The sequence below is a fragment of the Thermobia domestica genome, chromosome 12 (genome assembly GCF_964235325.1).
Source record: "Thermobia domestica chromosome 12, izTheDome1.hap1.1, whole genome shotgun sequence".
NCBI lineage: Eukaryota > Metazoa > Arthropoda > Insecta > Zygentoma > Lepismatidae > Thermobia > Thermobia domestica.
Genome location: NC_137465.1, coordinates 69,529,695 through 69,545,491, shown reverse-complemented (window position 1 = coordinate 69,545,491; position 15,797 = coordinate 69,529,695). Strand labels below are relative to the sequence as shown.

Genomic DNA, 15,797 nt, shown 5'->3' with positions numbered 1-15,797 from the left:
CTTCGTGAGGGTGAGGTCGAGTAAGCGTAAGTTCTAAACTCATGAGCGCAGATCTTTGCACTGCACATAAAGTAACTGTATCATGTAATACGGATGTCGGGAGACAGTGAAACCTCTGGATAACTGACACAGATTGGGCATGATGATTTGTCCGTAAAGGGGAAGTGCCCATTACAAAGAGTTTATACATATTTAGATTATTCACAGCTCATATTATAGTACTTGTGTGCAGTATAGTAATTGTGTCTGGAAAAGGATCCTGTTTGTGATCGCATCACAGGAAAACAACTAAACCGTTTGAAACTGATTTTTGAATATAGGTAGCACCCACCTCGACCTGGATTTTTATCATGTTACTTTGATTAAAATGTATATCCTAGAAAAGGTAGAGGGGGTCAAAATTTATGCATAAAATTGAGTTTCTCACGAGCTTGTTACGTTTGGAAGATGAAACTTGATATACAAACTGTTCATTAAAAATAAGGAGACACGTGCCCCAGCGTTTTTGAGAATTCATGTTTTGAGGAAGGGGAAGAGAATTTTCTATAATTTACGTGTATTTCTTCACATTCAAGCGATATTGACTGTTGTTTGTGATCGCATCACGGGAAAACGGCTGAACAGTTTGAAATGAATTTTTTGATATAGTTATCACATACCTCGAACTGGGATTTCATGATGTTCTTTGATTAAAATGGAAGTCATTATTCATACGAAAAATTGAGTTTTTCACGTTTTTGTTAAGTTAGGAAAGTAACACTCGATATGTAAACCACTCATCAGTAACGTAGGCAGTCTTTCAACCTTTTAAGTTCATATATAATAAGGTGTTTGTGTATATATATCTTAATATAATAAATATTTATTTTTTACATATCTTGCTCAAGGGGGTGTTTAAACTTTCTTATGTACGCCACTGCCCCTTATTAAAAATAAGTGGACAAGTGTCCCAGCGTTTCTAAAAATTTCTGTTTAAAGGAGGGGGAGAGAAGGAGGAGGTATTTTCTATAATTCATTTCTTCACGTTGAAAGCGATGTTGCCGGTTATTTTTAATCGCATCACAGGAAACGGTTGAACAGTTTGAAATGAGTTTTGGAATATAGTACTTATCTTCAGCTAAGTTTTTATTATGTTACTTTGATTAACATAATTTACAAGATAATGCAAATTTGATTAAGGGGCGTATGGTAATTGGGGCATTCGTAATTCGTATGTATTGGTATTCGTAATTTATGTAAAAAATACAGTATCTCATGAGCCCGTCAAGGTCGAAAGATAAAACTCGGTATATGAACTCCTCATTAAAAATAAACGGAAACTTATTTCACCGTTTTTGAAAGTTTCAATTTTAAGAGGAAAAGGGGCCATTTTTTATAATTTCCTTCTTCACATTGAAGTCGACGTTCTGTTATTTGTGATCACATCATGGGAAAATGTTCGACACATTTGAAGGGAATTTTGTTGGCACCTACCTCAAGCTGGGATTTTATCGTATCACTTTGATTAAAAGGCGTAGCCTATGAAAATTGAGGTTCAAAATTTCAGCGTAAAATACAGTATCTACTGGGTTTTCATCATTATCTTTCATTAAAATGCATACACTAAGGGGGATTCAAATATTTTCATTAAATCTAATCTCCCTGTGCAAATAACGGATATTTAAGCTAATTGGTTAATATCGAAATCAGTGTTAAAATTACCAGGATGTGAAGAGGAAATCTCTCTCTGTGAAGAAACAAAATGTCAGTCACGGATGTGTTCATAATCGTATAATGCAAAAATATTGCATGTGTGGTAATTTTCTTTTCAAGTACATATCATCTTCTTGTAATAATCCTTTAATTTGTATACTGACTACACCAAAAATAGAAGTGACATAATAGACCATGTAATTATTATTAAATACTGAAAATTTACATAGAACTCACCAATCACGATGGTTTATGAAAAAAGACTGCAATCGTTGTTTCGTGTATATCTTGCGGATACAAATTTCTGTTTGATATTTGCTTGTAACTACTGAATCAATCAAACGGCTTGACTGTTGTGCAATTAATGGTACATTTCTTCAACTGTTCTAAATACGAATGAAGTGCAAATAGTTCTTGTCCAGTATGAAGACATTACTAAAACGCTGAGGGCAAAAAGAAGTCTGTCCAGGTCCGTGAAAGGGATGGTTTCGTCTCGTGATAATCATATACTTTTGCCTGAAAAAACTGTCCGCACTGCTGAGGTGCCCGTTATTGAAACTTCAAATTCTATACTGCTTCTTTCTCCTACCTTGGATTCTTTCTCTGATTTCCGTGGCATTTGTTTGAGCAACCACACCCTGCGTTTGGCCCTTAGGTCAGGGAATAAACCTAACCTACACAATTTTCATAGAGTACTGAACTGCGCGTGAAGTGTCCAGAATTGACATATGCTTTCTTTACTTCCAAATTGTCTGGAGATCCGTTTTCTCACAGAAACGAAGAAAGGTCCGAAATTTGTACTTTTCTAAATAAATGAAGGATCAAATATTTTAATACTGTTGCATACGGAAACTGCAGCTCCCCCTTCAAAAGGGCTCAGAAGGAAGACATAATTTTTACGTTCTTAAACTTTCAGAAGGAAACAGCGCTCCGAATGCCTGGGTACATACGCGGCCGCCAGATTTAATTTGCTCTACTTGTCTGGAAACTCTGAGTATGTTACACCAAAGAGAATGGTATATGTCTTGGACACACTACATCATAACTAATACCTCGAAATGTGTAACTTTGAGTAAATAAAACTTACAGAAATCTTAATATTTTTTCACAATGTTTCGCCAGATTATGTGACAACACTGGAAATACTTTTGCTCTCTCTGGAAAACACAACAGTTGTGTCCGTTTGGATCAGAGTTTGGAGTAACTAGACCCTCAGCTTCTGTCAATTTTACGTGTTTTCTAAAAATTTATTAACACGGAAATCAACGAGCAATTTCTACTTCATTTTACAGGAATGTGTAAATTGTTACTTTATCACACAACCAGTATTCTCGTTAAATTAAGTCCCTTTTTACCTTTATTTTCCAAGACATAATGTTCTTGTGTTCTATCTACCACTGCCCCGACCAAAGAATGGAAGGGAATAAAACTTAGCAGTCCAAAGAATACTAAAGATTCTATTGATCGATAAATACTAAAGATTCTATTGACAATAAAATCTGTGTATTCAATTTACAAACCAAATTTAATTTAAGTAAATGTATATATAATATAAATACATTTTGAAAAAAGGACATTTTACTAAACATTTTCTAAGCTCAGAAGAAGAAAAACTATAAATGAAGTTTTTTTTTTTTTAGTTAACTCAAAGTTCATTGAAATCTGAAGGAAATATGCATTTATCTGATTACTTGAGAATTCCTTTCAGCCTCTGCTACGTGTAGGCGTGAATTATCAATGTACCAGTCAATGAGAGCCAAAGGCATAAAGTAAATTTACCATCAGCTGGAATACACCCTTTTCAACGCTGAAAGTTATTTAAATTTGACATGCTGTACGCTAGGCCTCCTCTTTCTTGCACTTTGTGGTTTGCTGCAGCATATTTGATATTTTAAGAAAATTCTAACTAGTGGCAGGCCTGGATACGAAATAATCTGTTCACTGGATAAATAAGGGAACAGTAATGATACACGAAAATGGACTCAGCACCTGATACAATAATACGTTTGCATGTAATTCTATCAGTATCCTTTTTTGCTTTCTTGTTTTAAAGATGGGCAAAGGTTTATTGCCCGAAATATTTTAGCGTGTATAGTTCTGGAAACATGTTTATATCAATTTTTTCAGCTGTTACTATGTTAGTTGAATTCATTACCTGCTCGTCCCTTTCTTTGCTCTGCACTTGCTTGGCTAATCCAGAATTCCTTTAGTCTTTGCATTCTGCAAGCTGGATCATACATCATTTCCTTTACTTTTCCAGAGTCAACAACAAACCTCACACCATCAATGGTTATGGATGTCTCAGCAATGTTGGTTGACAAAATACATTTACGAACTCCTTCCGGCGCGTAATCAAATACCTATAAGAGAGAACTGATGTAACTGAAAGTTTTATACTGCCTATTGTAACTATTCACATTTGTTTTTGAGAACTTCTGTAACTCAAAAACTAACTTTCATCTGCTAATCAGTAATCAGTAAAGCTCTCCAGGTGCTACACATCATTAAATTTTACAGGACTAAAGTTAAACTAGAAACAAAAAAGCATTGTGACAACATTACAATTTATGCTGTTATGCAACTTAATTTAGAGGAACTGTTGCGAAATAGTAGTATATATTTGCAGACCTGTGCGTCTGTAATAATGAATCATTATGGGTTTAACCGTGTTTTTAAGTAATCAATAATAACTGACAATCGCTTCCCTGATGGACATTGTTAGTTATAAATTGTTTTTGGGACATTCAAATTGTTGAGTGGTTAAATGATATTCTTATACTCATTAAGTACAGAACTTTTGATAAGTACAAACTTTCGTTCTTAAATGATATTTTTATACTCATTAAATAGAAAACTTCTGATAAGTACGAACTTTCGTTCCTGTCATGTTACGTGTACGTCTTTTATATTACTAATTATATGAAAATATACTTAGTACTAATCTTTCTATGTATTCCTAAGGAAATAACATATAATATTTCGGATGCCTTCTTCTGTATGCATTGTCAAAGACCATACAGGTTTAATGATATTCAGTACCGGGATCTTCACATGCTAAAAGCTTCGAATTCATCCATATCTTCAATTAAATCTTGTGATATGTTCTAATAACTCAATGTAATTTCTTTTTTTTTTGGGGGGGGGGGAGAAGGGGCCTACCCTGTGTGTGCATCCCCTGTTTAGACTTCCAAACTATGTTATGCAAAAGTGTCTGAAGTCGTTTAGAACGGCTTTGTCCATCCGTCCGTTTATCGACACGTATCAGAGCAAAAACGCAAAGAGATATCGAGATGTGGTCTCTTGCAATCGCTTCAGCATCTCAAGAATAGGTTCCATCTCCTTCGTTAATTCTATTCAAACCGGAAGTGGTTTAAATTAGTCCTTTCCGGTTTCAACGTTTATCGCCACAGAAAAAAACGGTCCACAAGATAGCGAGAAGCTGTTTTTTTGCAAACAATTCAGTGTCTCAAGGCAACGTGCCATAACTATTCCGAAAAGTCTACGAAACCATAAGCGGTTCAAATTTACTATTACTTCCGGTTTCAATCTGCTAATCAGATACACACTGATTTCCACATTACAAAAACGGTAAGAGATATCGAAATGTAGTTTTCTGCAATTGATTCATTGTTTCAAGAATAGGTTTTACCTTCTTCACTAATCCTCTATTCAAACCGGAAGTGGTTCAAATTATCGACTTCCGGTTTCAACATTTATCGCTATAGAACAAAAATGGCAACACACAGCGTCAAGCGGTTTTCTGCAATCGATTCAGGGTATCAAGGATTTATACCATCCCCACACAACACTACCAAAACCGGAAGTGGTTAAAATTACTACTACTTCCGGTTTTAATACTTATTTCCGTAGAGTAAAAACGATAAGAGATATCGAGATGCAGTATTTTGCAATCGATATAGCTTCCCGAGAGTACGTTCTATCTCTTCCCCAACCATCTTTGATATTGGGTAGAAACTGATTATGTACGAGGTGTGTCACAAAAAGACCGACTTTTGCCGTTCTTGTTTTATTGCTCATTATTAGAGACACGATTTTTTGGTGACACGCGAAAACGCGAAATGTATCAGTTTTGTGCGAAAACGTTGTGTACATAAAATATATATTTTTTCACCGTTTGTTAGGCCATATAACGCTCGCGATTAAACGCGAAATTCTGTCGAATCAGCGAAATTTGCAACAAGTCCGATATTAAACGAAATTTACTCAAAAGTGACAATTTTTCAACGCAATGTGATGAAAATTCTCATTTTTGAGAAAACAGACCACCATGAATTTTTGAAATTTTACATGCGAGCTCCAAACGGTATCTACGGGTGAAGTGGATAGTGTGGAAAGAGTGTTGCGCGGTATATTAAATGAGCATTCAGAAATCGTTGGAAAGTGTCTCCAACTTATGTACACTCCTATCCAGAATTATTGTCGCATGTCTATAAATATGTTGTTGTAGGAATATAATTTGATAACGAATTTGCCCCGTATTTCTTACATTTTAAGTATGTGTATAATCGGCAAAGACATGTATGTAACACATTTCATGTCAAAAGAGCAGTAAATAAGAACAATAAAACGAAAATAAAACTTTCTTGTCCATTAGCAACATTTTGTTTCACTCATACTAATTTTCGTATTTATAATTCTTTCCCTATGAAATTTACCACAAACATTCATCTCCCTATTATACACATAGTATCAGTATTAAAAGCACTCTGCAAAATCATTATCAAATTATGTCTTACAAGAAGACGTTATAGATATGCGACAATCATTTTGGACATGAGTGTACATATCAGTTTCGAATGTTGATGAGGAGAGGGCTCTCTCTTCTTACAATGACATACTTACCGGCAAAAGAACAAATTTAACACCAGAAAACATTGAAACAATGCTTAAGTGTTATTTGCATAAGTAAACTGTGAATACTAAAGTTATTTTTTTTTCTATTAATGTTCTATCTTTGTGTGTGTTTTTTTTAAATGATACTTTTATTCAGTGAGGATGCTTAGTGTTATTTTTTAAAAACTCAAATATTGTTTGATATAGTCATGCATAAGCTCATATCATGGTGATTGATGAGTGGAAATTAAGGTGAAATAAAAGGTAATTAATTGTAATTGCCAAGGAAAATAGTGTTCTTACATTGAATTTTTATTCACGATTTTATCCCGCTTTACGCTTATTTTTTATAACGAAACTGCGAATTTTTGTTTACCACAAAATCGTGTCTCTACTCATTATACATACATCCAACCACTATATATTCCAAAGTACTCCCCTTTATTGTTCATACAGTGTTGCCACTGTTATTCCAATTTTGGAATGCATGCTGGAAGTAACTTTTTTCGATAGGGTGCAGTACTGTCGTCGCATTTTCCTGAATTTCGTCTATGGACCGAGTACGACGTCCTTTCAAAGTGGTTTTAAGATTGGGAAATACAAAAAGGTCTGCCAAGGCCAAGTCTGAAAGATAGGGTGCGTGGGGACAACGCAAATGCGATGTTTTTTTCAGATAATTTGTAAGTTTTCACTCAGAACTTAATGGTAAAGTTCCATATTTATACCAACATATCTTCAGCAGCCTCACAAACAATTAAACGAAGATTTTTACTAAGTACACTAAGTATAATGGTTTTCACAGCTAACCCAAGTTTTCTTATCAGCAGTAAAACTGTCATATGGTTGTTAGCGGCCACGTGCGGTTTGTCAACCAGTTGGATGTTGCCGGCATTACAAAAGCTTAGCCGCTCTCCCTGTCGCCAGGGTAAACAATGAAGTCTCGAACTATTCTTTCTGAGTGTTGCAAACCAATAAGCAGATACATAAAACCAGAATAACCATTTAAAATAAGGATAAAATACGTACAGGTCATTCAACAAGTAATTTTCTCTCCTATTAATATAATAATAATAATAATAATAATAATAATAATAATAATAATAAGAAGAAGAAGAAGAAGAAGAAGAAGAAGAAGATGATGATGATGATGATGATGATGATGATGATGATGATGATGATGATGATGATGATGATGATGATGATGATGATGATGATGATGATGATGATGATGATGATGATGATGATGATGATGATGATGATGATGATGATGATGATGATGATGATGATGATGATGATGATGATGATGATGATGATGATGATGATGATGATGATGATGATGATGATGATGATGATGATGATGATGATGATGATGATGATGATGATGATGATGATGATGATGATGATGATGATGATGATGATGATGATGATGATGATGATGATGATGATGATGATGATGATGATGATGATGATGATGATGATGATGATGATGATGATGATGATGATGATGATGATGATGATGATGATAATAATAATAATAATAATAATAATAATAATAATAATAATAATAATAATAATAGTAGTAGTAGTAGTTTTACGTTCGAGCCATTTCGGGCTACTGTGCATTTGCGATAATGCTAGGAAAATAGAATAGAAACTGGACCACACATTGGACCGATATTGTATTTTTACCCATATCAATCGGGTTTGCCCGATTGAACTGTATGAATAGGGATGACCTGATAATCCCGTTTTTATGAAAACAAGTTTAGTAAAAATGAAATGAAATCTTTGAGTTTTACGTCCCACGGTTATGCCGGTTAGGCTAAAGGAGACGGTGATAATGAGAGATGAGTGAAATGGTGGAATGAAGAAAGTGGGAGGAAACGGGAGAACCCCGAGAAAACCCACGAGCACGGTGTTTGTCCACCACAAAGTTCACTTGGCGGGGGCTGGGATCGAACCCGGGACCCCAAGCATCAGAGGTGAACGCTCTACCACTGAGCCACCGCGCCCCCCATAAACAAGTTTAGTCTGTCATTATTGTAAATGATCTGTTGTTTCACTTTATTATCATAACACAATGTTCTAATTATCATGTACGAACTCATAACGAGTCTATCGGTTCAAACGGTCCAAACAGGCCAAACACGGGTCAAACGGGTTTATCAGGTCTAAGGATCGAGTAAACCAAATGCAATGGGTATCGGGCGGGTACAGTTTACCCGAAAAGTTGAAGCACTAATTATAGGTTAAAGTCAATACTTAAGAGCTCTAATTGTTTGCATTCCCTTTTTTTCTTTCTTTTTTTTTAGGTAGCCGACCAACGAACTTGCGGATAGATAAATATAAATGCTCAAATCTAAATTATTGCATTATATTATTGCAATGAGCATCAACGTAATTTACTATTAGGAGTTAGCTTGATCCACTAATGTTAGTCTTTTATAAATATTATTATTATTATTATTATTATTATTAATTGTTTATGCCCTTCATGCAACTTAGAATCAATCTCACATAAATAGATAAAATAAACAATTGGAACTTAACACTTCAAGAGTTCAAAACATGTCCTCGTTTTCGTTTTCCTCAGTTTCTGAGGACGATTGATCTATCTCGATGACAACATGATCTTTGTCTCCATCAAAAATATTTTGCAAGACATGATAACTTTGTTCAATGTCCTGGGAAAACATTATTATTATTATTATTATTATTCGACAGGCCATCTGTCTGTAATGACAATTTAAAACTTTCTTTAAAAAAAAGAAATGATTAAAAAGCATTCTATTAAGAACCTAAATCCTCATATGTATTAATGTATGCAGGTTAATATCTGAGTAATAAAGCTATAATTATTAATTTCCTGTGTATAGTATCCTAATTTGTAGTTTGTCCAGTTTTTATATACGTGACGAATCACATTAGAAAGAAACTGATCAATTATATATTGACCTGTATAACTATACCTTAAAGTTAGAAATAATATACTTACAAGCAGAGCAGATAAACAGGCAGAATCTTTATTAAGCCTATTACTAATATTACATATTATTATTAGCAATAATAATAATAACTAAATTCCTGGCGCAACAGCCTTTAGAAGGCCTGGACTTATGGCACTCATTTCTGTGGGGTAATGTGTTTAGAGGTCTGCACGGGCTCGGGCTACTATGATAACCGTAATGGGGTTAGCCATACTGAGAGCTTTATACAGTTCTACCTGAGTTGGAGCGACAACGCCGGAATCTAGTTACAATGAAGGATTTATGGTAGGGACAAGTAAACCCTTAGATCTTGACCTTCGAGGAAAAAATTGGTTATGTTTTGTCGCGAGCTATAAAGTGCGCACAATTTCAGCAAGTTGGTCGTCTGTTAACGTGGAAGCTCGTCTAGTCCTTGGACCTTCAGAAACCGAACTTCTGCCCACCGTAGCACACCACTTGCAGCTGTTGGTTTACTATTTAAAAAAAATCGGTCTTTTTCTGAACACACCTCGTGTTATGTACTAACCGCTTCTATAGGACGAAAGCGAATTTGTTGATTGTTGTGAGAGACAAATAATTAATACGGGCAGAGTTAGGAGTCACAGTTAGAGAGTGCTTTAGATATTTTTTGAGGGAGCGAGTATTTACATTCATGGAGGTATCTATTTATAATTTAATATAGAGAGATATGAAAATAAAAGCGAATATAGAGCAAAAGGGGATTTAGTCTTTATTTGGTTCTATTGTATTCTGAGAAAATCTTTTTCAGGAGAACTTAACATCTATAAAGATGACAAGATGAAAATGGAGATGGAAATTCATAGCATTGAAGCATTGGTCTTATTTAAAAAGTAAGCCTAAAAGTATGAATGGATGATCTGAACATATACATATTTATTTATTTTCAGCTACAATTTGTATTGTTGAATTAAAATATTACTGAAGAAATTGTAGTTGAACTCGTATAACTTTTAATGGATTTCATAACAAAGGCTTATTCAAAATTCAAGCCTAGTAATCTACATAAGGAAATAGTATTGCACAGTATTACAAATAACAGCACAGTTTCATTTTTGCAGTGAAATTCGTAGTCAATACTGCGACAACGAATAAAAGCTATTCTACTACCTGAAGTAATTACCTTATCTTGTTCCGCTATAGAGAGAGTGCTGTGCAATGGGATAATTATCCAGCCCTGTGTTTGTTGAGCATATAATTTTGCTGCTTCCATAATCGTCGAAATTTCGCTCATACCACTGAGAAATATCAATACATCACCACGCTCATCCTCTGAAAATATATTTTATCTTAATTAAAAAATTAAGTATGTGCTTTACAACAATGATAGATTATTGTTATTATTGGTCTTGAACTCAGATGAAGTCTCGCATATTCACTTTAGTCTTTTTTCAGAAAAACACTACTACGAAACCACTGTTTTGACCCAGACTACTCTATATAAGACTAGGGTCAGACACGCCCCTTTTTTCCACGGAAGCAGTGGTCAAACTATGACTTCACATGGCGACAACTAAAGGGATAAACACACACACACACACACATAAAACTAAGAGGTGAGCATACGCGCTTTTGGCGCGAGAGACCCGGGTTCGATTCCCGGCGGGAGCTCATGTGGTTTGGATTCCACGTTAATCAGTAGGTCCACGTCTCACATAGCCTCGCTGCTGAAAGGGACGCTAAACTGAAATTCAACAACAACAACACACATAAATACAAAATAATGGGAAACATGTGTGGCTGAAAAGAAGAATTTGAGAAGCGTTTCTGTTAGAAATTAGTTTGTGTTTCGACTGTGTTATCAGCTATGTTTTATTGTGTGTATTTTTTCATTATTATCATATATTCATATGTTAATACTGAGTGAGTGAGTGCATGTCTATTATCTAAAGAAAATCCCGTCTGAGTGTGCTGTTTCAACTTGTAAGAACAACTGCAGAAGTTGCAATACAGTCATTACATTTCATCGTTTCCCAAAGGATTCTGCGGTCTCTGCGGTGTGGACAGTGAGGTGCAAACGAAAAGACAGTTTTAAGCCCGAAAACAGTCGAATTTGCGCATTTTTGTAGTGATGATTATGAGCGTGACTTGGAACATGAATTATTAGGCCTCCCTCTCAGAAAACGTTTTAAACAAGACGCAGTCCCTAAAATAAGTTTACAGTCTTATTTTCTCCCAAAAAATCACAACGAGGTGATCGACAGTAAGTAAGATAGGAAACAACAATTAGCGAGCATACTAGAAGAATCCCATCATATCCTAAGAAGAAGTGTAAAAGTGTACCGAGTGATAATATATATGATAATGTTCTCCAAAATAACTTAGTAAAAGAAAACGAAGAATTACGTGCGCAGTTAAATAATTTAAAGATGAACTAGAAACCGAAAAAAGGCGTAACAGAGCTTGTTAAGCTCAAATTTCGAATTTGCGGAAAAAAAAAAAGCAGCGCAGATTCGTAGCGAGTGAAGTTCGAAGAATTTTACAAACGTCATTCACTGAGAGCCAGATTGATTGTCTACTTAATCAGAAAACGAGAACTAAGTGGCAACAAGAAGATATGACAATGTGTTTGTCTCTTTGGACTTTGTTAAAGAAAACATACATGTCCTTCCGCAAAAAGTGCCACTTTCTACTGCCGAGAGTAAGTACCATTCGCCGTTGGTTTCGTTCAAGAAAATGTGAACCAGGTCTTCTGAAGCGAGTCATATGCATATTGAAGGCTAGAGGTGAAACTGTCTGTTTCAGAAAAATTGTGTGTGATCTCGTTTGATGAACTGAACATTCTTTAAAAAGCTTGTTATGACAAACGTACTGATACTGTATATGGACCTTCTAAACAGGTGTTAGTGGTGATGGTTTGAGGACTAGTGGGTAAATGGAAACAACCAATATATTTTGATTTTGATATTAGCTTTACAAAAACATTATTTAACAAAATTGTCCAAGCTTTAGAAGAAATAGGGCAGTATGAGATCTTAGAGGATCAAATAGGTGTCTTTGGAAAGAGTTAGGGATAACAATGAATAACACAACATATCGCAAACCTTTCGTCACCGAAAGAAATATATTCTTTTTTGCCGATATTCCTCACATGATTAAGTTATTAAGGAATCATTTCTTAGATGAAGGATATGTATCGCCATCAGGAGAGAGAATTTCAAAATTCCCATTAGTAGTTCTTTTGAAATATGACTGTAATGAAATTAAAATATGTTCCAAGCTTCGTAACATTCATACTAACGTTCACGGAACAGACAGACAGTGCGTGAAATATGCAATAGAACTTTTTTTTTTTCGGAAAGTGTTGCAAAGGCAGTGCGATATGTGTATCCAAAGGAGAAAACATCGAACTTCATTTTGGTTGTAGATAAATTTTTTGATGTTTTTAATTCGCGCCTACCTTTCAATTTTAGAAAGCCCTTAAGAAGTGCTTTTGGGAATTCTATTCAATTCCAATTAAGTATTTTGTCAAAAATGCTAAATCTTACCTTAGGTATAAGAAAAGTAGGAAGCAAAAATATTTTGCCATTTCAGGAAGGTATTGCAATATCTATTAAATCTTTAATATATTTATATGAATATGTCAAAAGTAAATATGGTATACAATATAAATTTATATTAACGAGTAGACTTAGCCAGGACTGCTTAGAGAATCTCTTTTCGCAGCTGCGCTTTGCTGGTGGACAGTATGATCATATTATACCAGTTGAAGTTAAGTATCGATTAAGAAAACTAATTTTAAGTCGCAATGTTTCCGCTGTAAGTTCAAATTTGAATGTGAGTGAACACAGTGTCGAGCCATATGCTTCCTCCGAGTTTTAAATTACTATTGAAAGAATCACAGAGTATAGTTGAAAACCTCAAACATAAAACTGGTGAATGTTCAAGTGGTAATTATACAATTGAACATGAAGGGCTTTATCGGAACTCTGTACACGAAATGCTGGAGGAAAATAGTGATGAGAACAGGTAAAAAATATCCAGAATTATACTCAGAGGACAAGAAAATAATAGAACATAAAGTTTCATGGTTGTCGTTTCCCTCTAGAGGTAGTCTTGTGCACCCGTCGAATAAATTTTATGAAGATGTGATGTTCATGAACAGAGAATTTTTGAAGTTTCACGGTTCAACATAGTTTTGACACAGGGCAAAAGTTGTGAAAACCTTATCCGAATTGATATCGCGCAATATACTACATGTGCCTCTTAATGTAAAAGAAAGATTTATAAGATTAAGAACTATTATTGGGATTAGGCATATAAACAATGTTAGTTCACCAAGTCACGTTTAACAAAAGAAAGTGAAAAAGTTAGTGAAGTAGTCATACAATGAAGCTTAACGTATCTATCGAAGGAGAGGGTAAGTTCTTTATTTTATATTTCTCGAGAAAAAAAAAATGATGTCTTTTAGTAGAATAGTTTTTAACATTATGCATTTTTTGTAAATATAGCAAGTCGACTCAAATTTCTTACGTAAATTATTTTTTTAAAAAAATAGAAATTTGTTAATTACTTCTCATTTACTCGTTTGACATTATGTCATAGCCAGAAACTTTATTTCGCTGTTTGTGTGTATGAGGGGGAGTAGAATGCAACTTCTAAAGTTAGTGTGAAAAATGCTATTTATAGGTAGCATTTTTCCGTTTCATCTTAACATTCGGGAGAATCTACACCCCATGGACTATCCCCTGGCTACGTCCCTGTTGCCAAGATACAAATAGAATTGAGTGATCCCTGTCCCCAGTATTTTCCATCTTAGTTTTAATAATACAAATGTAACTAAATGTGGTGATCTGGGCGAATACTGTAAGGTTAACGTAGTCCAAATTACGAAATTATTTATATATATATATATATTTTTTTTTTCCTATTTCGTTTCTTTCATCCGAAATTTTTATACTATTATCCTCTTTTCATAGAATTTACAAGGTGGTAAAATCTCCGTATTTCCATAGATGCGGGAAATGTCTTCCGCAAGCTCTGCGGGTAACCTAGCTCGTTTCTTGTCGTCACTCAACGTCACGAGTACATCACAGATCACGTGACAGAGTATGACCCCAGCCTCGTATAGAGCAGTCTTGTGTTTTAACTATTGGCGATCACTTACACACAAGCTCAAAACTTGGAGATGACAGTTATATATAAATATAACAATATAAGACACACTACTTACATTTTGAAATATTTCACTTTATTTTATTTGAGATGCCAAATTTCACCAATATACGGACTGTTTCAATCTGATAGCCTCTTGGTACAATTGGACAATTGAGTTACTTTATTTAATTTAAAAGTTACTGGGATGGGCATTTTTGAACGAAAATGCGTATAGTTTTATCAATTTCTTACCAAGGTTGCTCTCATGTAAATTTAACATTGGGTGTTTCAATAAAATAGAATATGTAAATTGACCCTAATGTAATATGATTCAAACAATTTTCTTTCTACTTGTGATGATATTATCCATAATATTGACCTCCTTTACGTTTCTTTCTCCTTGCGATGAAGGTTTTCTTATAATTTTGGCATCTTTTACGTTTCTTTCTACTTGTGATCATCTTTCCTTATAATTTTGACCTTCTCTACGTTACTTATAGTGATCGTTTTAAAATGCTTCCAGTTATTTCAAGGTAAATCCAATGAGTTACATTCAGCTGATAAACATACAGCACTGATGAGTCTTTGATCAATTGCATGTGAGTGTGAAGTAGGACTAATGGTATTAATGAGCTTACGATCAATCGTATGTTATTACAAAGACCAACAATCTTATGTTCCAACATATAAATAAGACAGCTGGACAGCTGCCTGAAGAGTTGCCAGTTCACAATCAAAATTAGCTGAGGACCGAATTCGAATTAGAGCTCTGTAATCAAGATCTCCATACCTTCTTTATAGTTCAGTTTACGACTCATAGTCAAAAAGTGATAGAGATAACTGGCTCAAGACTATGTAAATTGACAGAATATTGACAAAAACTAACTGAATTTAGGTCATGCTTTTTATTTAATAAAAATCAGATTTTCAAATTTTCAATTAGAGTTACATTTCTTTCAGCTGAGAATTACTACTATTTTTCACAAGAATTTTAAAACTTTGTTACATGCTCGTGTCTTAACCATTTCAACTGTAAAATATCATCAATATATTGAGTGTGCAGAAACAATATCGAGCATATAAAAATAAAAAGCATATATAATGTAATGAATGATGATAAAAAATATAAATATTGTATGTTTTTAAATG

General features: G+C 34.4%; 1 protein-coding gene across 1 annotated transcript in view; it reads right to left on the bottom strand.

The window, feature by feature from the left end:
* The window catches only part of LOC145666498 (putative ATP-dependent RNA helicase DHX34), a 127,982-nt gene that overhangs the window by 47,151 nt on the left and 65,034 nt on the right, over nt 1-15,797 (bottom strand). The window contains exons 8-9 of the mRNA XM_081733764.1: nt 10,675-10,823; nt 3,848-4,052 (exon numbers count right to left, since the gene is read on the bottom strand). Of these exons, the coding sequence (XP_081589890.1) occupies nt 3,848-4,052; nt 10,675-10,823 (354 nt within the window). The remainder of the gene's footprint in view (nt 1-3,847; nt 4,053-10,674; nt 10,824-15,797) is intronic.